At 40.3% G+C, this 22,054-nt stretch overlaps 1 protein-coding gene across 9 annotated transcripts in view; it reads left to right on the plus strand.

The window, feature by feature from the left end:
• REPS2 (RALBP1 associated Eps domain containing 2) overlaps positions 1-22,054 on the plus strand; it is a gene marked incomplete at its 5' end in the record, with an annotated part of 232,284 nt that overhangs the window by 64,534 nt on the left and 145,696 nt on the right. For 5 of the 9 annotated variants that reach the window (XM_082864959.1, XM_082864961.1, XM_082864965.1 and 2 more), the window contains 3 exons: positions 1,990-2,113; positions 13,223-13,371; positions 15,998-16,124. In XM_082864959.1, the coding sequence (XP_082721085.1) occupies positions 1,990-2,113; positions 13,223-13,371; positions 15,998-16,124 (400 nt within the window). The remainder of the gene's footprint in view (positions 1-1,989; positions 2,114-13,222; positions 13,372-15,997; positions 16,125-22,054) is intronic. The other 4 variants (XM_082864960.1, XM_082864963.1, XM_082864967.1 and 1 more) reach the window with 1 other exon arrangement.

Here is a 22,054-nt window from a genome sequence, read left to right on the forward strand (position 1 = left end):
GAATGACAGTGTGAGAAACTCAGCAGATCCTCTTTCCAGTGAAAGAGCCTCTTAACTGGTAAAAATTGTAAAGGATAATCATTTAAAGTCTCTGGAAATTGACCTGAAGACATACAGCAAACGTAGAAACATTTATTCAAGAAAATCTCCTAAATCTTAGTAAGAACAGTGAGCCAGCAGCCTTTGAGCCACGACCTCTTCCTCTCCCCACCCCCACCAGTTCCACATGGTGGAGGCTCTGTTTTCCGTGGGTCTAGCCGAGAAGACAGGACTCACTCCCCCCAACCCCAGCTCATAGTCTAGGGCTAGGAGAGGTGGACTGTGGGCTACTGGAAGTACCAGAAGTACCAACAGGAGAAAGAGAGAGAGGGCCAGAAAAATATTTGAAGAAATAATAGTGAAAAACTACCCGAGTTTGATGACAAACAGTAGTCTTCACATCCAAGAAGCCCAGCTCTGTCCTGACTCCTTCTGTGGCTGCCAGTCTTGCTGTGACTGCAGGCAGGGGATGCCTGCAATACAGTGAAAATACCTGGAATGCAGGTGGGAGAGAATGGAAGTAAGGCCACTTAAAATGCCACAAAGCTTGCTGTTCTTCCTGAGATTCAGCTGTTTTTCTTGAATAAACACTCCCCGCATTGCTGCAGACTTTTGGTTAATTTCCAGAGTTGTGTCCATTTTTGTTGGCTTCTCATTGCTCTGATGGAGGAGAGAATTTTTGGAGACCCTTATTCTGCTATTTTTTGTTGACATCCCAGTTGAATTTTAATAGGAATTTTCTTCAGATTACTTAGTGTCTGTTTATAGTTTGTTCTGAAAGTGTTTGTTAGGTTAATTATTGGAAGTCTAAAACTCTATCCATAGGACCAACTAAGAATAATAATAAAAAATGCACAGTGTATCTTTATAGCAGAATATTATGCAGTTGTTAAAATAAAGTGGTAATTTTAACTGCGCGCTAGAGAAAAATATTCAGGGGATGATGCTAAATGAAAAGCAAGTTGCAAAATAGTATGTGGTATTCTATTTTCATAAAGTTTGAATAAGCAACAAGAAAAACAGGTATGTGCTATATATATATGCTGAGAACATTTCTAGGAGAAATGTATAGTGTTTTCCTTTGGGGCACCAAAGGGAGTGGGGGTGCTTGTTACTTCTTCACCCCCACTTACTATTATTTGAACTTTTGAGTATCTGTTACTTTGAAGTAACTTTAAAGAAGTCATTGAAGGGACTTCCCTGGTGGTGCGGTGGTTAAGAATCCGCCTGCCAATGCAGGGGACATGGGTTCAAGCCCTGATGCCACATGCCGCGGAGCAACTAAGCCCATGCACCACAACTACTGAGCCTGTGCTCTAGAGCCTGTGAGCCACAACTACTGAAGCCCATGCGCCTAGAGCCCGTGCTCCGCAACGAGAAGCCACCGCCAGGAGAAGACCGCGCACCGCAACGAAGAGTAGCCCCCACTCACTGCAACTAGAGAAAGCCCACGCGTAGCAACGAAGACCCAACGCAGCCAAAAAAAAAATAAATAAATAAATTTTAAAAAATAATTTAAAAAAATAACTCACTTTTAATTTCGATCAACTAGAATAATCCACAAGTAGTGATTATGACTAATCTGTTCTCTCTTCACCCCGGTGACTTTCTAGACTTTAGACTTTGTATGTTACAATCCACCCCCTGAAAAAGTCACTCTTTTGTAAGAAGCTTAACAGCCATTCTTTGTCACCTTTATTTTTATCTTTGAAAGAGGAGGAATAACCACCCAGTCCTGAAACATCACGCGTAGGTAGAATTGAATTATCCAAATTGAAAACCTCCCTGCAAACTGGAGGAAAAAGAATCCAACCAGCGTGTACCCATAGGTTCTCCAGGGACTTTTTGGTTAGTTACCCCATGAAATCCTTGAGATTTCATAATCTATTTTGTCTCATTTTGCTGTTATGAAATGGAGTTTTCAGCATCCCTTCTCTTGTCTGTTTTCAGATCACAGAACTCTGTGGTGCCAAGCGGGTTGGTTATTTTGGTCCAACACAGTTTTACGTTGCCCTGAAATTAATTGCTGCAGCACAGTCTGGCCTCCCCGTGCGGATAGAGAGTATTAAATGTGGTAAGTATCTCCCATTGATACATTTTATTATCCATGACAGGTTTCCTGTGTATGATAACCATTTTTAGTGGGTTTAAGGCCTGTTCTATAAGCATTTGTGGAATTTTTCCTTTCTTCTTCCAACTCTTCTTTAAAGTAAAATAAAACTTACCAGGTATCTTAGTGGTTTTTTTTCTTTTTTAATGAGAAAAAAATTCAGAGTGACCTGAGATTAGTTCCTTTTAACTCACTTGCAGTTAAAAATAGATTTCGTTCTTTAGCTGGCAAAGATTGGGATGGGGATTCTAGAGCCTGTGGCAAAATAATAAGACCGTTTAATTTTCCACTCGAGGAATCTATAATGTCGTTTAAGGCTCTGTTAGGGCTGAGTAACTAGGAGAATTTGAGTGGAACTGCCCCTTCTGTCTCTCTTCTTTCCCTGCCAGGCACGTCAGGTATGATCATCTTTTAATCTCCCAATTCCCAAAGCACTATTTTCATGATTGTTAAGTACTCGGGGGCTACCAAGATTTTTGCAGAATGAATTTATCTTCTCAAAGTTTTGATTTACCATTTTCTTACCTTGCTATCCCTGCCCCCAACCCAGAACATACTTGAGCACTTAAACCAAAAGGAAAGCCCCAAACTCTTAGCATCATTTGCACTTCTTCAGTACTGGTTTTACCACACTGTTTAAAGAAGGTGATTATTCAGTGGATGTGCTGAGGTCCTTTTTTAGTTCACTCTGATATGAATTACTTTCCTGTGGCCACACAGCTATGCAGGAACTTTGTCCTTTTCCTCATTTTGAGATAAAAATGACTCCGCTGTTCCTACCTGTTCTGTGAAGTCCCTGGTGGACCTCGACGTGGGTTGAGGATTTATGGTTAGTCCGTGACAACCTTGTAGGACAGCTGCAAATAGCAGAGAAGATTCTGATAGCTTGACTATGGGAAATGAAAGCTTTTTACACTAACCATCAGGAGGCCGCAATCATCCTGCTAACCTTTATTAAAGGCTTAGTGGGTGTCAGACACTGTCTCATTTAGTCCTCATGACATCTACCTAAATTAGATAATTGTGTCAGTTTCCATTGCCTTCGATAAGCTGTGATAACAAGTACCATTGAAATCTCAGTGCCTAATGGAATAAAGACTCGCTTCCTGCTTTGCGGTGGGTCAGGTTGAGTAACTTGCCTATTGTAAGGTTCTAACCAGCTCTAGCCAGGAGCTCAGCCTCCAGTTCCCGTGCTCTTCATTGCTATGCAGAGTAGCCTCTTCTTGATGATTCTTTCTGTTTAGTAAGGTGCTGACTCTAATCTGTAATCCTGGATGTTTTCCGAATGGGAAAAAAAATCTGACCCCCAAAGCATCCCTCAGTATTAGAAAATTTGGTTCCAAAATAGGTTTCATGATGAAGTATTATTTCAGTGGCCGGTTTGGTGTCTAATGGTCACTGCTATCATTCACTTGCTGTGATTAGTTCAAAGTTAACAGCTCACTGAATTTCGATTTGTGGTAGGCAGTGATAGTTTCCATTCCATTGTAAATGGTCATTAAGCTTTATTGTAGTATCCCCCAACTTCTTCTGGAAGAGTTAAGAGCTGCTTTATTGTATAAAAGAATAAACTTCTGACACCTTTGTTGCTTATATTTGGTCAGACTGAAGTCTTTTACCCGATTTGTGCTCAGATCTACAGCTCAATTTCCTGGGGGGACGGGGTGGAAGGGATGGACTAAGTTATCACTTGTGTAAAGGATTAACCCTTTTCCCAAATACAAGGCTTTCTCCATTGTATTTTATAAATCCTGATGCTGCCTTTTACCTCTGAGGGTTTAAGTATACTCAGAGTTAATTCTGAATTTCCTTCCTTCATTTAAAGATTTATTAAATGATAGTTATTTGTAGTCAGCATATGTTGAGTAAGGATGAGGGCAAGACAGGGCCAAACTTTGAGCTGCTACTTAGCATTTTCCGATTTGTTGCTTGAAATCCATTAGCTTAATGTTTGATGACACAAACCTTGAAGGCCAAAGAGAATGCTCTCTGAGAACCTAATCTGAAAGGCTGCTACCTTTAAAAGGCCCTGTCACACCCAAGGAGTTGTGAGTCTACCCTTCCTTCTGTAAGAGTCATACCCTTATTTCATGAATGACATGTGCCTGTGTGTATGTTAACCTCTAACCCCTAGCCATTCCCATTTTGCTGAATACCCCTACCATATGCAGTTGCTTAAGCCAGGAACTTAGAAGCCATTCTTTTTTTTTTTTGATATTTTTTTCTCTTATTTTATGGCTGCACTGCACAGCATGTGGGTAGAAGCCCTTCTTGATTCCCCCCTTTCCCTCATTCACAATATAATCCATCAAAATCCACTGCCCATTCCCTCCATCTCTCTGCTTCTGCTGGACCAGGCCACCTGCAGCCACACCTGAGCACCACGATGATTTTGTCATTGGTTTCTTGGCCTTCTCTATTCTCTACGCCAGTCTCTTTTCCCACACAGCGGTAAGAGTGGTCTTTTCAAAATAGCCACCAGATCATTTTATCCAGCTTCTTGAAACCCTCCTAGTGGTTGCTTGTTGTACATAGTGCTAAGTTCGGAGTCCTTACACTGATCTGTAAGGCCCTGCATAACCTAGTCTCTGCCTACTTCTCCATCCTCATCCCAAACCTCTTCTTCTTGCTTGCAGTCTGTCCCCCAGCCTCACTGGCCTTCTAGCCATTTCTGGGCCACCTCTTTTCCTGTTGTAGGAAAGACCATATGTTATGTCGAGGTGTTGGGTTGCTAGCGGTCTGTTCTTCCCCCTCTCCTTCCCATGCTGGCTCCTCCTCCTTATTCTTCAGGATTCCGAGGCCGCCCCCACCATCCTTTCTAAAGTATGTCCTGTCAAATTAATTCATCAACAAAGGAACCAGCATGTAGTAAAGCTGGTTCAAGAAAGTCAGAAGTATTTATAGTCATGGAAAGAAAGAATGCTGGAATAAGATTGCTAAATTACATATAAAATTGATTAATGCCCTACAGTGCAATAAAACTGTAACTGGGTTATTATACTCTTTTCTAAGATAAAATTCATTTGCATTGCTGTCAGACAAGAAGTATTTGTTAGCTAACAGTTTTCTACAAGTTAATATCTACCCTTTCAGAATTGTAAAATGCCTAATCAAGAGTAAATAGTAACTTAAAAAGCACACATCCCTAGGGAATGAGGTACTCCTTGGATGGGCCCATTAGATAATGCTAGGTAATGTGGCAGGCCCCTCCCTACTTTATTCTCTCTCACCGCCTGTTCCTTCATAGCACTTTTATCAGAGTTTGTAAATACTCCTTTATAGGTTTGACAAGTTTTTTGTCTGTCTTCCTTAGCAGTCTGCAAGTCCAAGGGGAAAGGAGGAGCTTCTGGTAATCCCTGCACTAAGGGGCCTTGTGGGTACTCAGAGCATGTTTGTTGAATGAATGAATGAATGACTGACTGACTGAATGAATGAATGAAGACATAAATGCCTGTGCATGGGGAGCGAGTCTTAATCAGCTGCCACTCTTTAAACTCAAACATTTGGAATTCAGGTTCACCTGGAACTGCTGAGGGATGCCTACAGAAGTCATCTTTCTCAGGCTTTGGTTCCCACCCTCGTCTGCCCTTGAGAATCATCTGGGTAACTTTTTTTTTTTTTTTTTTGCGGTACGTGGGCCTCTCACTGTTGTGGCCTCTCCTGTTGCGGAGCACAGGCTCCGGACGCACAGGCTTAGCGGCCATGGCTCACGGGCTCCGCGGCATGTGGGATCTTCCCGGACCGGGGCACGAACCCGCGTCCCCTGCATCGGCAGGCGGACTCTCAACCACTGTGCCACCAGGGAAGCCCCATCTGGGTAACTTTAAATGCAAAATAAAAAAATACAAGTACCTGGGGCCACCTGCAGAAATTATCATTAAATTAGCCTGGGCTGTGGCCTGAGCGAGGGGGTTTTCAGAGCTCCCCAGGTGATTCTTCTGTGGAGCCAGGGTTCAGAGTGACTTCTGAAGACAGCTGGGTGGAGTATTTTCAGGAGCTTTGCTTAAGCTCTGAGTACAGATTTGGTCACATCAGGGCCTGAACTGGGGGTAGACAAGAGGCTCCCAGGGTGTATAACTCCCTGCGCTCGCTCCCCGGGCCCTGCAAGTGCTGACACTGCCTTTCCACGGCCCTGAGAGGGCTGGCCCCAGGCTTCTTTCTGGCCTCACCCTAGTGGGAGCTGGGGCGACACGTTTGGTGAAAGCTGACTTAGAAGGGCGGACGGCGGGTGTGAAGTTCAGGGCCAGCAGAGAATTCCTGCAGAGGAAACCACGTGCGAACATTTGCCCTGGGAGCTCCTGTACCTTCCTCCTTTCCGAAGACAGGCCAAGAGTGGGTGTGTAGCGGGGTCAAGAGTAGGGTTTTGAAGCTTTTTGGTGCCATGGGCCCCTTCGGCAGTGTGAAGCTTCTGGACCCCTTCTTGGGGTAATGTTTTTGTTTTTTTTAAAGAAGTTTTTATTGGAGTATAGTTGCTTTACAATGTTGTGTTCTGCTGTACAGCAAAGTGAATCAGGTATATGTATACATATATCCCCTCATTTTTGGATTTCCTTCCCATTTAGGTCACCACAGAGCAGTGAGTAGAGTTCTCTGTGCTATACAGCAGGTTCTCATTAGTTCTCTATTTTATACATAGTACTGTATCTATGTCACTCCCAATCCACCAATTTGTACCCCCCCCACTTCCCCCCTTGGTAGCCATACGTTTTTTTCTCTACATCTGTGTCTCTGTTTTGGAGTAATATTTTAAATGCGTACAACGATGTGGGATTATAAAGGAAACCAATTAAAACTGACCCTTGAACAACTGGAGGGTTAATCCATGTATAATTTATAGTCGGCCCTCCATATCCGCGGTTCCTCCACATCCATGGACCCAGCCAGCCACAGACCGTGTAGTTCTGTAGTATTTACTCTTGAAAAATATCCGCGTGTAAGTGGACTCACAGTGTTCAAAGCTGCGTTGTTCAAGGGTCAACTGTATTTTGAAATTAAAACTGAGATATTTAAAAAAGTTGTTATATAGCAGTATACATGCTTCTTTATTAATGTATTAAATAAAAGATCTGTGATCCAAATAACTAGCATACTTTCAGAGTAGTGATGAACATAAACAGTACTTCAGGATGTCCGCAGCAACTGTAATGTGATATAAAAATATCTGATTTCGGCGGGTGACAAAGTTGCAAGCACTGCTGACGATATTACAGCAGTTCATTGCTTACATTCATAATTGAAAGAAATGCTAACTTATGGTTAGGGTAGGGAGAATAAAGATGTAATTTACTTTCTTATCCAACATGACAGACCCCTTGATTTTTTTCCACAGCTCCTTTAAAGGGGAGTCTCTGAACCCCAGTAGTGCAATAATGTGATTCATGTGGTTTCTAGGGCTGTGTTCCTCATTCCTGACCTGGTGGTAGTCTGGCACAGTCTGCAGGGAAAGGAGAAAGAATTAGGACAAAGGATTGAGTTATTTATAAAAGGAAATGTGTTCAATTTTAAGATGGTTTTTTTGGTTTCCTTTTGTTAAATGTGCTCTTTTATGAAATTGATAATGGATAACTGTAACTTGCCATCACCCCTCCAAAAAATTATAAGATCAGCCTTCCCACAGCAGCCTTTACCTGCTCATCTAGCTATCTAGCTTCCCATTTCCAAATTAGCAACAAATTTTTCCAAATTAACAGGTGGATAGCGCAGATAGGCGATTATAAGGCTTTGATCAACCCAGGTTTGGGTTAGTAAGACCAACCTGATGTTTTTCCCAAGTAACTTAAGGAAAATGTGTGGGTTCGGCTTCACTTTGGAATTACTGAACATCGTTGTCATTAATTTTTGTTAACCTATAAGTAACTGGTATAAATGGATGGGCGATGAAAAGTAGTGGGAAGAGAAGGGAGCCCCAGGAGGCCAGGAGTGTTGTTAAGACTGTAGCTCTGCCGCCATTTTGCTGCATGAGTAAGACAAGACCCACCCTCCCCTTCTTGGGCTTAGTTCCTCACCTGTAAGATGTGGATACTTCCAGTAGATTTTCTCTAGACCATTTCCCCCTCTGACACGCCACAGTTTCAGCCTGAATGTTCAAACCTGCAATACAAAGACTATTTTAATTTTCAGGATGACAGTGTAGCCTAGTGGCTAAGAGTGTAGGCCCTAGCAGTAGACTACCTGATTTTGAATCCCTGCTCCATCACTCTTTATTTGTGTACCCTCAGGCAAGTTTCTTAATCTCTTTGAGCTTAAATGGCTCACCTGGAGAAGGGGTATACCAATAGTAGCTGCCTTGTAGTTTTTTGGCCAACCATCTAAACTGTGCTGTCTCATATGGTAGTCACTAGCCACGTGCGGCTGGCTATTGAGCATTAAAAATGTGTGTAGTGCGAGTGAGGAATTGAATTTTTAATTAAATTAATAATTAATTTAAATTATTTAAAATTTAAAAGTCAATTAATGTAAAATATTTTTCCATTAAATGCAACTGTATTGTTTTAGTAAGACTACATTTTACTTGAACCACTGTATTGTGTAAGACAGGGGTCAGCAAACTTTTCCTGTAAAGGGCTAGGTAGTGGATATTTTAGGCTTTGTGAGCCATATGGCCTTTGTTGCAAATATCCAACTCTGCCCCAGAACTGTGAAAGCAGAAGTGGACAATATGTAAACAAAAGAGTGTGGCTGTGTTCCAGTGAAACTATTTATGGACATTGAAATTTGTATTTCATAATTTTCACGTCCTGAAATATTTTTCTTTTGATGTTTTCCAAACATTCAAAAATGTAAAACCCATTCTTTTTTTTTTTAAATTAATTTATTTATTTGGCCATGTTGGGTCTTTGTTTCTGTGCGTGGGCTTTCTCTAGTTGCGGCGAGCGGGGGCCACTCTTCATCACGGTGCGTGGGCCTCTCACTATCACGGCCTCTCTTGTTGCGGAGCACAGGCTCCAGACGCGCAGGCTCAGTAGTTGTGGTGCATGGGCTTAGTTGCTCCGCGGCATGTGGGATCTTCCCAGACCAGGGCTCGAACCCGTGTCCCCTGCATTGGCAGGCGGATTCTCAACCACTGCGCCACCAGGGAAGCCCAAACCCATTCTTTTTTTAATGGTAATACTATTTTTTAAAACTGAAGTATACCTTGATGTACAATATTATATAAGTTACAGGTATACGGTATAGTGAGTCACAATTTTTTAAGGTTATATTCCATTTGTAGTTATTATAAAACATTGGCTATATTCCCTCTGTTGTACAATACATCCTTATAGCTTATTTTGTACATAATAATAGGCAGCAGGTTGAATGTGGTCCATAGGTATATCCCCAAGATAAATGAATTCATGTCTGTCAAAAACCATTTATAAGAATGTTCACAGCAGCTATATTCCTAATGGCTCCAAACTGGAAACAACCCAAATGTTCATCACAGGAGACTGGATTTAAAAAATTTCAATGTATTCATAAAAATAGATTATTCCATAGCAATGAAAAAGAATGAACTATGTCTTTGGATGATTATGTGGTACATTGGATGATTATCACAGACAAAGTGTTGGTCAGAGAAGGTGGTCACAAAGATTAATATTGTATGATTCCATTATGTGAAGTTCTATAATGGCAAAGGTAATCTGTGGATTTAGAAATTAGAATAGGTTGCTAAGTGGGACAAGGCGAGGGGATTAACTAGAAAGGGATATGAAGGCAAATTCTATATGATGGAAATGTATCTTAATTTGGGTGTTTGCTATGAGCTTATACATATATTTGTTAAAAGTCTTCAAGTGGTAGGTACACTTAAGCTTTATATAAATCATCCCTCCATACAAAATACTCCTTACGTAATTTAAGAAGAAATCAGTTAGTTGTTAACATTTAACATTATAGTATTTCTTAGTCAAATCCAGATTTCTGGCCATAATGGTCCATATTCCTTCATAGCAACCATCAGCCAAACTGTGCTGGTCCAGTAGCGTAGCCAGTAGCCACACTACTGCGGCGCCTGAGTGCCTGAGATGTGGTGTATCTGAATTGAGGTCTGTGGTACAGGTAAGTACACATGGGGGTTTGAAGCATTAGTCTGAAAAAAGAATGTAAACTATTATATTAATTTTTATCTTGATCACATGCTGTAATCTATAACATTGGGTTAAAATACACTAAATTAATTTCACCTGTATCTTTTGTGCTTTTTTCAACGTTAAAAATTTTAATTGTGACAAAATATATAGAACATAAAATTTACCATCTTCACCATTTTAAGTGTACAGTTCAGTAGTGTTTAGTATATTCACGTTGTTGTGCGACCAATCTCCCCACCTTGCAAAATGGAAACTCCGCCCCCGTTAAACAACTCTTCACTCCCCTTCACCCCCGGCCCCTGGCGCCCACCATTCTACTTTCTGTTTTTATGAGTTTGACGATTGATCCCTCATGTAAGTGAAACGATGTAGTATTTGTATTTTTGTCACTGGCTTCTTTACTTAACATTTTTTTTTGGTAATGTATCTACTACACAATTTACAATGATATATGTGGCTGACATTATATTTCCAGTGGACAGCGTTGGAGGTCACTGCACAGCAGCTGCCACTTTGTAATTTGCCATTTGTTACTGCATTTATGCTGCTTATGTTTCTTCTAATGAATTGAAGAGATTGAAGTATTTCTTATATTCATGACTCCATCAAACGTGGGAAAACAAAGGATTTTTTCCCTTAGAGGGTCACATGTTTAAAAAAGGAGAGGCATAGTTCTCTTTGTGGAAGGGAAAAATAGTCATTTCTATTTAATATACAAAGCATTTCTGTGTTCAAAGAATACAACGTAAGATGCCATTGTGAAACAAATGATTGCTGTGCTCATGGTGTCCTTGGCCCTTATCAGTATTTCATTTGAACTCTTGATGTGTTTCTTGGTGTTAATTCAGTTTGGGAGAAAAGATTCTAAACAACTACTACAAATAAATCTTCTCCTGTGATTACTTGACATAAATCACTGGATAGCAGGTACTTTATTGATTAATTTTCTAATAAAGTTGCACTGTTACATTTGGTGTACACATGACTAGGAAACAACATTTAGACTGAACATCGACAAACTAGAGTTTTACTTTTCACTTTTTAAAAGCTTGCAGCATTAAAAAAAAAAGCTTGCAGCAGCTTAAGAAAAATAGCACCTTCATTAACCTTTTCAATGATAGGGATATCATTATATACGGTTACAATTCTGTTAAGTGAGAGTTGTTTACAACCTTGTAAACAAAGAAAGTACGAGGGAAATTCAGCTGTATTTTGTCTTTTGCTACCGGCGGGGGGAGGGAGGTTCTTTCCCAGGTGAACAATTTTGGAGAAATGCCATAGCCAGGGAAGGAGAGCGTGTGACGTGACGGTGTCCTAAAGGACAGCTGGGGGCTCTAGTGTAATAGTTGATATTCATCAGCCGGGTTTGTGTTCCATTGCTCCCAGAGTTATCTGTTGAACACCAGTGAAACGCTGGTCAGGGAGCTTAAAAATGCCAAGCATTTACTTCTTTTCTCCCTCAAATAGGGCTTGGAAGTAGCATCATCCTCTCATGGGCAGATTAGAGTGCAAGTTATTTTATGTGATCTCGTTCCATGTGTTTTAGATCCTTTTTGCAGACTGAGTTGAAACAAATACCTTTCTGAGAAGAGAACCATAGGATTAGCTGATATTTGATTTACTAAGAATCTAGACTTTCTTTTTTCTTGCCTTTTTTCTTTTGAAGTCCATTCCTGCCTTGAGTGTTGGAGAGCTGCCATGGTAAGGGAAGAGTAAAACATTAAAAATGGTGGCCATCCTATCTTTAGAGGAAAGTCTTGGTTTAATTTTCCAGATTGGTTATTCTATTTATGTCTCTCGGGCCCTTGGCTGATTGATCACGCAGGGATTTGTCATATTGCCTACTTCTTTAAATCAAATGTGGACATAGCAACTAAAAATAAACATGATGTGGATATTAGAGAACCAGGGGCCTTCTTTGCCTGGGGAGCTGGGATACTGCTTGCTGTTGCTAAGAGGTTTTCTGGCTTTAGCACAGCTTCAATCATTGGAAGTGCAGCTGTGTTTTTGGAAGAGGGAGCTAAGGGAAGGCAGAGGCACACTGATGAGTATTATCCCGAACAATGGATCCAGATGCAAATCATTATGCCTAATCCAGAATATTATACCCATTTTTGGCATTCTTGTGCTGTGTTGTGTGTGATTTGCTGTGCTGAGAACTCGAAGTGTGCCAAAGTATCATTTCTGTTTTCAGAATAGTTTTGTTAGAAATTTGAAAGCTAAGTAAATATACCAGACAGTTGGGTTTCAGCTCTTTGTGGCATAGAGTGTAGCTAATGGTTTTGACAGTAGAATCTGACTGAACGTTGGACTGATTGCTCTAACTTTATACCATTTTCCTTATTCCATTATGAAAAGACAACTGGAGATTGAGTGTGAAAATTGTTTAAGCAATGACATAAGGTGAGAAAGTGTTGTATGCAGTAGGTTTGTCCTGGGAATGAGGGGCCTTTCTGTAGGTCAGCAGCACTGGCTGGTGAAGAGCCAGCTCTGCCACAGATGAGCTGTGTCTTCTTAGCTCCTTCTGCTCTGTTTCCACATCTATAAAAGGAGGCTAATGATCATCTTACTGTAGTGAGTTGTGAGGATTAAATGAGTTAATATTTGCAGATCTTAATACAGTGTCTGGCATATAATAAGCACTATATAAGTTCTGCCTGCTACTGTTTGTCACTTGATACTGAGTTCTACGATGTCACATCCTTTTTCTTGGTGCCGAACTGAAGGCTGAAGTGGGAGATTTGTCCAAAACCTGAATTTGTTCTGCGATGATTCGACAGCATTTAAAAACGTTGAGCCAGGATACCGTGTTAAACTGTAGCATTTTTCTATTATGACATTATTATAGGAGTCCTTATTGCGTTGAAATCAAATTTAATCTATATTTAGTGTTCTGGAATTTTTCCTCAAAAGTGACTCATCTTTTGGCCATTGAGTTCCCTTTTTTGCAGTTTTCAAATAAAGTCTCACTTGAGCTTCTCTGATTCTGCTCCTAAAGAACTGCCGCTGCCTCGCTTTATGATGTCAAAAACTGATGCTGAGATCCGGTTTGGGAACATGGCTGAGCTGCATGGAACTAAAGTTCAGATTCCATATTTAATCACAGAAAAAAATACCTTCAAAAGAATGGATGATGAGGATAAACAGGTAAATAGTCTGATCAGGCATGTCTGTTTGCTGTTGACCATGAATCCTCACAGAGCAGTGCCTCTTAGCTGCTGTCAAGCTTCCAGTGAATTGCACCATCTGGGTTACAATTATAGACTTGGAAGTGAGCCAGGAAAGTTTCCTTGTAGCAAGGAGAAGAGGCTGATGCATAGAAATTACCATTACCGTGAGCCACCTATGGGCCATTTAGAGCTTACTTTAATGTAGAATTGGGTCTCAAGTAAGGCTACTGATTTAACACACTTATTTGATGTCTCTAATCACCATTTCCAAATGGGTTCTTCGAAATGTAACTTCTAGGAGTGTTTAATAAGTCCTTTCTTCCAAAAAAACCTGGAGAAAAGGTTTCTCTGGTTAAATATGTTTGGAGAATGCTGCTTCATGGACTGTTCTCGGGGGAAAGGCTGAATACTCAGTCTTAGACGTTCACAGTGCACATTAGCACAGTAAAAGCCCTGAGAAGTCCTGCAATAAAGAGACATGGAGATCGGCATGTACTAAACTCCTTTCACCAGGGAATCCCTTCTTGGGGAGCATGTTTGGAGTGCCGTGTTGGGAAATGCTGCCATTACATGTGTAGCCGGAAGAAGAATAGGGTGGATGGGCTTTTAAAATTAGACCACTATTTGCAATAGTCAGATAGTGACTGGTAGAGACCAAAGTGTAAATTCCAGATGAGTGAGCCTATCAAGAAGAGGTAAAATAGACTTACACATTAGTGAACCCTCAGGGCATCAGGGTACATCCCATACTTCCAATGAAGATAAGATACTGAATTATGCAGAAAAGTCAAATTATATTCAATTATAGTATCTTCTATAAGGAAGAGAAATCTGTTATGTTTAGGAAGACCAATCAAAATGTTTTCAAATGCAAGACAATTAAAGGATTAAGTTGGAAAACTAATGTATATGGCTCACCCTGATAATGCTGGATATTTGAGGTATCGTTGCAGAAGTTTCATATTTAAGTTAGGTGTAGCATGTTCTGTTGCTTTCATAATTCTCATATGTTTAAACTAGTTCTTCAGGGATTGATTGATTGATTGATTTTATTTTATTTTTTTTAGGGATTTAGATAAAAAGGTGTACAGGCGCATACCTTGGAGGTAGTGCGGGTTCCATTCCAGACCGCCACAATAAAGCGAGTCACACGACTTTTTGGTTTCCCAGTGCATACAGAAGTTACATTTACACTATACTGTAGTCTACTAAGTGTGCAAGAGCATTAGGGCTAAAAAAACCCCCAATGTATATACCTTAATTAAAAAAATACTTTATTGCTAAAAACTGCTGTCATCTTAGCAATTAGTAGTAGCATCAAAGATCACTGATCACAGATTACCTTAAAAATACAATAGTAATGAAAAAGTTTGAAATATTTGTAAGAATTACCAAAATGTGACACAGGGACGTGAAGTGAGCAAATGCTTTTGGAAAAATGGCGCCAATAGACTTGCTCTATGCAGCGTTGCCACAAACCTTCAATTTGTTAAAAAAAAAAAGAGTAATATCTGTGAAGTGCAATAAAATGAGGTATGCCTGTATCAGAATCTTCAGCCAATACTCTTTGGCATGTTTTCCCACCAGCATTTGGAGAGGAATGAGGGTCCACTATCCCAGGATGGTTGGATGCCCTGGGAACTTTCCAGGCCCTTCCCCTGGCTGCGTGATTGAGGACACATCCTTTCACTTCAGTCTGGGCTTATGCTAGGCCCACCCAGTCTGTGGGTATGAGCTTACAATTCAAAGCAAATATTCTTTTCTTTTACTTGAAAAAGAGTACTTGATTAGTATCTCAGATTGCATTATTATTATTATTTTTGACTAAGAGCACCTATATAGTCTCTATATTGATGAAAAGTACTGTTTCCTCATTACTTGGGTATTCCAAAGTTACCAGTCTATTGGTAGCATTAAAAAAAAAAAAAAAAAAAGGAGGAAACCCAGTAGCCGAGTTAGAAGGTTGCTTGTCTTGCCTGGGGTCCTACATAAAGTTCACATTCGAGTTGAGATTTGAATTGTAGTTTATTAAGGCTCCATCCTAGTGTTTAGGAATAGGCTAGTTGGAGTGGTTTACCCATAATGAATTGTTTTGCAATTTCTCAGTGTAAAAAAAAAAGCTGGCATTTTACTTTGGCTAGCCAGGTCCCAGAATATTTAGCATTAACTATTTAAAATATTAAAAAAAATAGCCACATTGTTAGAAGACTTGGTAAGTGTAAATCCAGGAAATAGGAGCCTTTATTAATGAATGAAAATTGAATCTGTTCACGAAGAGATCAAAATTGGGGAGTATGAATGTTATTTCATGTGATCAGTGTCTTTCGTTTCCCCAAGGAAAATATTATTGGAGTAACTGGAAGTGTTTCAGGCTTGTTTTAGTAATTTAGGTAACTGAGCTCCGGCGAGACTGTTCTCTGGGAGACTTTTGAATCCTCAGACACTGCTTTTTAACCAAGCTGCGTTTCTGAGAAAATATTCTCCTCCATTTATTAAAGCAGCCTGCTTACTGGCAGTAGAGTTGCGTTATACTTCATAACTGCAGCTCAGAGCGCCAGGCTCCTTGAGTGATCGTCTCTGAACTCTGCTCTGGTTCTTTGAAGCAGGAAACGCAGTCTCCCACGATGTCACCCCTCGCCTCCCCTCCTTCTTCCCCGCCTCATTACCAGAGGGTGCCCTTGAGCCATGGCTACAGCAAACTGCGGAAAAGCACGGAGCAGATGCATCCAGGTAAGAGGCCAGCTGTCCCAGGCAGTGTCTTAGAGGCTCCTTCATCTATCGGGCAGCAACGCCACCAGCTGCTCAGTCTCCTGACTTAATTACCTCTGGCTTTGGAGACAGGGCTCAATTTAATTTTATACTCTCAAGCAAGGTTAAAAAAAATACAAAATGAAATCTGTGTTAGTAATGCCTTGTTTTCTGTCCTACAAACTAGTTCATCTTTAGACTTGTAGATAATGATTTAGATGATTTAATCCTTCATATACAAGTTTCATTACACAGGAACATAGCACATGAAGGATTTGTATTGTTTTGGAATAGTTATTCCTTTCTGCAAAGCCACCAAACATATTTATATGATAACTGCTCTTATGAAACTACTTAAAAAATAGAACTCTGCAGAAGAGTTGATCCAACCTTTAAAGACTGAGCACATAAATGAAAATATTTAGCTCTTGTGTTTGGGACTAAGAATAAGGGAAATGCCAGGGGAGGCATCGTGCTCAGGTGTGTGAAGTGCCCAGTTGTGGGGTTGCCTGCTTGCTCACATTTGCACTGTGCTGGCCATGTTAGTGGTAGAATACGTTACTTGCTTCTGAGAATGACTTGCAGAGTTGACTCCCTGGCTGCAATGCTTAAAGCTCCATAAATTCACGGCAGCATCTTGTCCTTGTGGGGCTCAGGTTCCTAGCTTAAGATATGACCAATTAAAGGTATTCTAGAATTGGATATCCATAACTCCCCCCCTCCCCGCCTTTTTTTAAAATTCTGTGAGCTGTAACTGAAAGTGACCCAGTTTCTGCAGGTTTTTGCTGCATTGAAAATAGTGGTGACTTCTAGAGGGAAACAGATTTAAAAAAAAAATGTGTGCTAGGCTGGACTGAAGAGAGACTATAATCTTGCCGAGAGAAGCAGGTGTAGCATGATGGAAAAAGCTTTTGATTGGAATCAGAAGGTGAGGGTTTATGTGACTAGCTATGTGACCTTGGGCAAGCCGCTTACTGCTCTGAACCATGATTTTCCTCTCCTCTTTTTAAATGGAGTAATAGTATCCTATAGGGGTGTTGTGAGGATAAGCGAGAACATGAGTATAAAATCTGATTGGAAATTGAATCCTATGCAAATGCAAGATAACGTTGTTGGGGGATAGGAACGAAAAATCACTCCCCTGGAACCTGAGTGTCCCATTGGTGTCTGAAACAAAACGGGGTTGAGAATTCTTCATTTTCCTTACAGTCTCTCCTGCCGAATTTCCCTATTTTTAGAAGTGGGTTTTTTTCCCTTAATTTCATCTGGGTTTGGAAATTGGAGTACTATGCCTAGCATGGTGTCTAGTTTTTGGATTTTAATTCACAGGTGAGTCGTTTTTTGTTCTACCGAGTCACCAGGTTCTACTCTTGTTTTCTGATATTCCTTAAAAAACTTGTCTGTATCAGCTCTCTCTGCTTCATGCTCCATTTTCTCCTCATTCCATTCAAATTGGGCTTTCATTCCCCCAGTGGCAAGGAAATGACCTGCTTCTCTCCTTCGCTCTTTTAGCGGAGTGTGTCAAGGTTTTCCATGCTTTCATTCTTTCTTAGCCCTTTTTAAAAAAAAAGTGAGGTAAAATTTACATGTGATAAAATGCACACATTTAAAATCTTCAACTTGAGGGACTTCCCTGGCGGTCCAGTGGTTAAGACTTCGCCCTCCAGTGCAGGGGTGCGGGTTTGATCTCTGGTCAGGGAGCTAAGATCCCATATGCCTTGGGGCCAAAACAAAACAAAACAAAACAAAAAACCAAAAAAAACCACCCCAAAACATAAAACAGAAGCAATATTGTAACAAATTCAATAAAGACTTTAAAAATGGTCCACATCAGGACTTCCCTGGTTGCGCAGTGCTTAAGTATCTGCCTGCCAATCCAGGGTACACGGGTTCGAGCCCTGGTCCGGGAAGATCCCACATGCTGCAGAGCAACTAAGCCCATGCGCCACAACTACTGAGCCTGCGCTCTAGAGCCCGCGAGCCACAACTACTGAGCCTGCGGGCCACAGCTACTGAAACCCATGTGCCTAGAGCCTGTGCTCTGCAACAAGAGAAGCCACCGCAATGAGAAGCCTGCGCACTGCAACGAAGAGTAGCCCCCGCTCGCCGCAACTAGAGAAAGCCCGCACACAGCAAGAAAAACCCAACACAGCCAAAAATTAAAACAAAAAAAAGGTCCATATCAAAAAAGAACTCTTTAAAATAAAATAAAATCTTCAATTTGAGTTTTAACAAATGGATATACTCATGTATCCACCATTTTGATCATGAATAAAATATTTCCCTACTATATGATCCAGCAATTCCACCCCTGAGTATATATCTGAAGAAAATGAAAGCACAAATTTGAAAAAATACATGGACCCCAGTGTTCATAGCAGCATTATTTACTATAGCCAAGGTATGGAAGCAACCTAAGTGTCCATCAACAGATGAATGAAGAAAGAAGATACACGTACATACACACACACAATAGAATATTACTCAGCCATAGAAAAGAATGAAATTCTGCCATTTGTAGCAATGTGGATGGACCTAAAAAGGGAATTACGCTTAGTGAAATAAGTCAGACAGAGAAAGACAAGTACTGTATGTTATCACTTATATGTGGTATCTAAAAAATAAAATAGATGAATAAATATAACAAAACAGAAACCTACTCACAGATACAGAGAACAAACTAGTGGTTGCAGGGTGGGGGAGTAGGGGACTAAGAGGTACAAACTACTGTGTAGGAAATACATAAGCTACAAGGATATATTGTGCAGCACAGGGAAATACAGCTATTATTTTATAATAACTTTAAATGGAATATAATCTATAAAAATATTGAATCACTATGCTGAAATTAATATTGTAAATCAGCTATACTTCAGTAAAAAAGTAGTCTGCTTGACATTAAAACCAACATTTCCATCACCTCAGAGATGCCCCTTTCCAGTCACTCCCTCCCCGCCCGTGCCCCCCCAGTGCAAGCAAAAATAGTTCTGATTTTTATCATCGTAGGCTAGTTTTGCTTTTTCTAGAACCTCATATAAATGGAATCATATTGAATGACTGTACTCTCGGGTGTCTTTCCCTCAGCATAGTGGTTAAGATTCTCCATGGTGTTGTATCTCAATAGTTTGTTCCTTTTTATTACCCAGTATTGTTCCATTGTATGAATGTATCATGGTGTGACGATCCATTCTTCTGTTGATGGACATTTAGGTTATTTCCAGGGTTTGGCTGTTATGAATAAGGATGCTATGAACATTCGTGTGTGTCTTTTTGTGACATTGTTGTCATTTTCCTGACACCTAGGAGTGGAATTACTGCACCTTAGGGTAGGTGTATAAGAAACTGCCCGAGTTTCACCAAGTGGCTGCATACTCCCACTGGCAATATATGAGAGTTCAGTGCTCCTTGCCAGCAGTTGGTACTCTAGTTTCTTTCTTCAGTGTTTTTAATCTTAGCTATTCTATTACATGTGAAGTGACATCTCCTTGTGGGCACTCTTTTGTTCTTGAAACATTGTTTTCTAAGTTTCTGTTGCCCCTTCCTACATCATGATCCTTAAACTTGGATTTATGCATTTTCAGAAAGCAGCTTAGCTGCTAGGACAATTTTCTAGGAATACATTTTTCTGGGGTTGTTCTCTGTCCAAGACCCTGCCATGATTCCTGGCTAATGGGGTGTATGTGTATGTTTTAAATCAGACTGAGCATCTTTGGACCAGTCTGTGATTCAGAGACTCTCTTCTGCCTCTCTTCTGGGCTCCTGCTAGCTTCCTTTGCTGGATGTATCTATAGCTTATGCTCATTGGGTAAGACTTACGTGTCAGGCATTGTTCAGAGTTCTTTATGTGCACTATTTTCTACTTACCACAACCCTCAGAGGCAGATACTGCCATCTGTATTTTATCTATATTTTAAAAGATGATGTTTAAATCGCAGTAATACTTCTTCCCACTCAACCTGTTTCTGGTCTCCAGAGGCAACTACTTTCTATCCTTTTTTAAAAATTGTTTATTTTTTTAACTGAAGTACAGTTGATTCACAATGTTTCAGTGTACAGCAAAGTGAATCAGTTATACATATATGTATATGTATTCTTTTTCAGATTCTTTTCCATTATAGGTTATCACAAGATATTGAATATAGTTCCCTGTGCTATGCAGTAGGTCCTTGTTGTTTATCTATCTTATATACAGTAGTATCTGTTAATCCCAAATTCCAAATTTATTCCTCCCCTCCTTTGCCCTTTGGTAACCATAAGTTTGCTTTCTATGTCTGTGAGTCTATTTCTGTTTTGTAAACACTTATTTATTTATTATTTATTTATTTTTTGGCCTCTCCACACAGCATGTGGCATCTTAATTCCTCAACCAGGGATTGAACTCGCGTCCCCTTCAGTGGAAGTGCGGAGTGTTAACCACTGTACCCCCAGGGAAGTCCTGTATCACTTTTTTAGATTCCACATATAAGTAATATATTTTTCTTTCTCTGACTTACTTTGCTTAATATGATAATCTCTGGGTCCATCCATGTTGCTGAAAATGGCATTATTTCATTCTTTTTTATGGGTAAATATTCCATTGTATGTATATGTGTGTATATATATATAAATATACACACCACATCTTTTTTTATCCAGTCATCTGTTGATGGACATTTAGGTTGCTTCCATGTCTTGGCTGTTGTGAATAGTGCAGCTTTGAACATTGGGGTGCATGTATCTTTTCAAATTAGACTTTTGTCCAAATATATGCCCAGGAGTGGGATTGCAGGAGCATATGGCAACTCTATTTTTAATTTTTTAAGGAACTTCCATACTGTTCTCCATAGTAGCTGTACCAATTTACATTCCCACCAACAGTGTAGGAGGGTTCCCTTTTCTCCACACCCTCTTCAGCATTTATTATTTGTAGACTTCCTTTTTTTTTTTTTTGCGGTACGCAGGCCTCTCACTGTTGTGGCCTCTCCCGTTGCGGAGCACAGGCTCCGGACGTGCAGGCTCAGCGGCCATGGCTCACGGGCCCAGCCGCTCTGCGGCATGTGGGATCTTCCCGGACCGGGGCACAAACCCACGTCCCCTGCATCGGCAGGTGGACTCTCAACCACTGCACCACCAGGGAAGCCCCATTTGTAGCCTTTCTGATGATGGCCATACTGACCAGTGTGAGGTGATACCTCATTGTAGTTTTGACTTGAATTTCTCTAATAATTAGCGATATTGAGTATCTTTTCATGTGCCTGTTGGCCATCTGTTTGTCTTCTTTGGAAAAAATGTCTATTTAGGTCTTCTGCCCATTTTTTTATTGAGTTGTTTGTTTTTTTGATATTGAGCTGTATGAGCTATTTGTGTATTTTGGAAATTAAGCCCTTGTCAGTCACATTGTTTGCAGATATTTTCTCCCATTCCACAGGTTGTCTTTTCATTTTGTTTATGGTTTCGTTTGCCGTGCAAAAGCTTTTGAGTTTAATTAGGTCCCATTTTAAAATTTTTGTTTTCATTACTCTAGGAGACAGATCCAAAAATATATTGCTCTGATTTATGTCAAAGAGTGTCCTGCCTATGTTTTCCTCTAGGAGTTTTATAGTATCTGGTCTTATATTTAGGTCTTTAATCCATTTTGAGTTTATTTTTGTGTATGGTGTTAGAGAATGTTCTAATTTCATTCTTTTACAGGTAGCTGTCTACTTTCCCCAGCGCCACTTATTGAAGAGACTGTCTTTTCTCCACTGTATATTATTGCCTCCTTTGTCGTAGATTAATTGACCATATGTGCATGGGTTTATTTCTGGGCTCTCTATCCTGTTCCATTGATCTATGTGTCTGTTTTTGTGCCAGTACCATACTGTTTTGATGAGTGTAGCTTTGTGGTATAGTCTGAAGTGAGGACGTGTGATTCCTCCAGCTCCATTCTTTTT

Source organism: Leucopleurus acutus (assembly GCF_964270905.1).
Source record: "Leucopleurus acutus genome assembly, chromosome: X".
Lineage (NCBI taxonomy): Eukaryota > Metazoa > Chordata > Mammalia > Artiodactyla > Delphinidae > Leucopleurus > Leucopleurus acutus.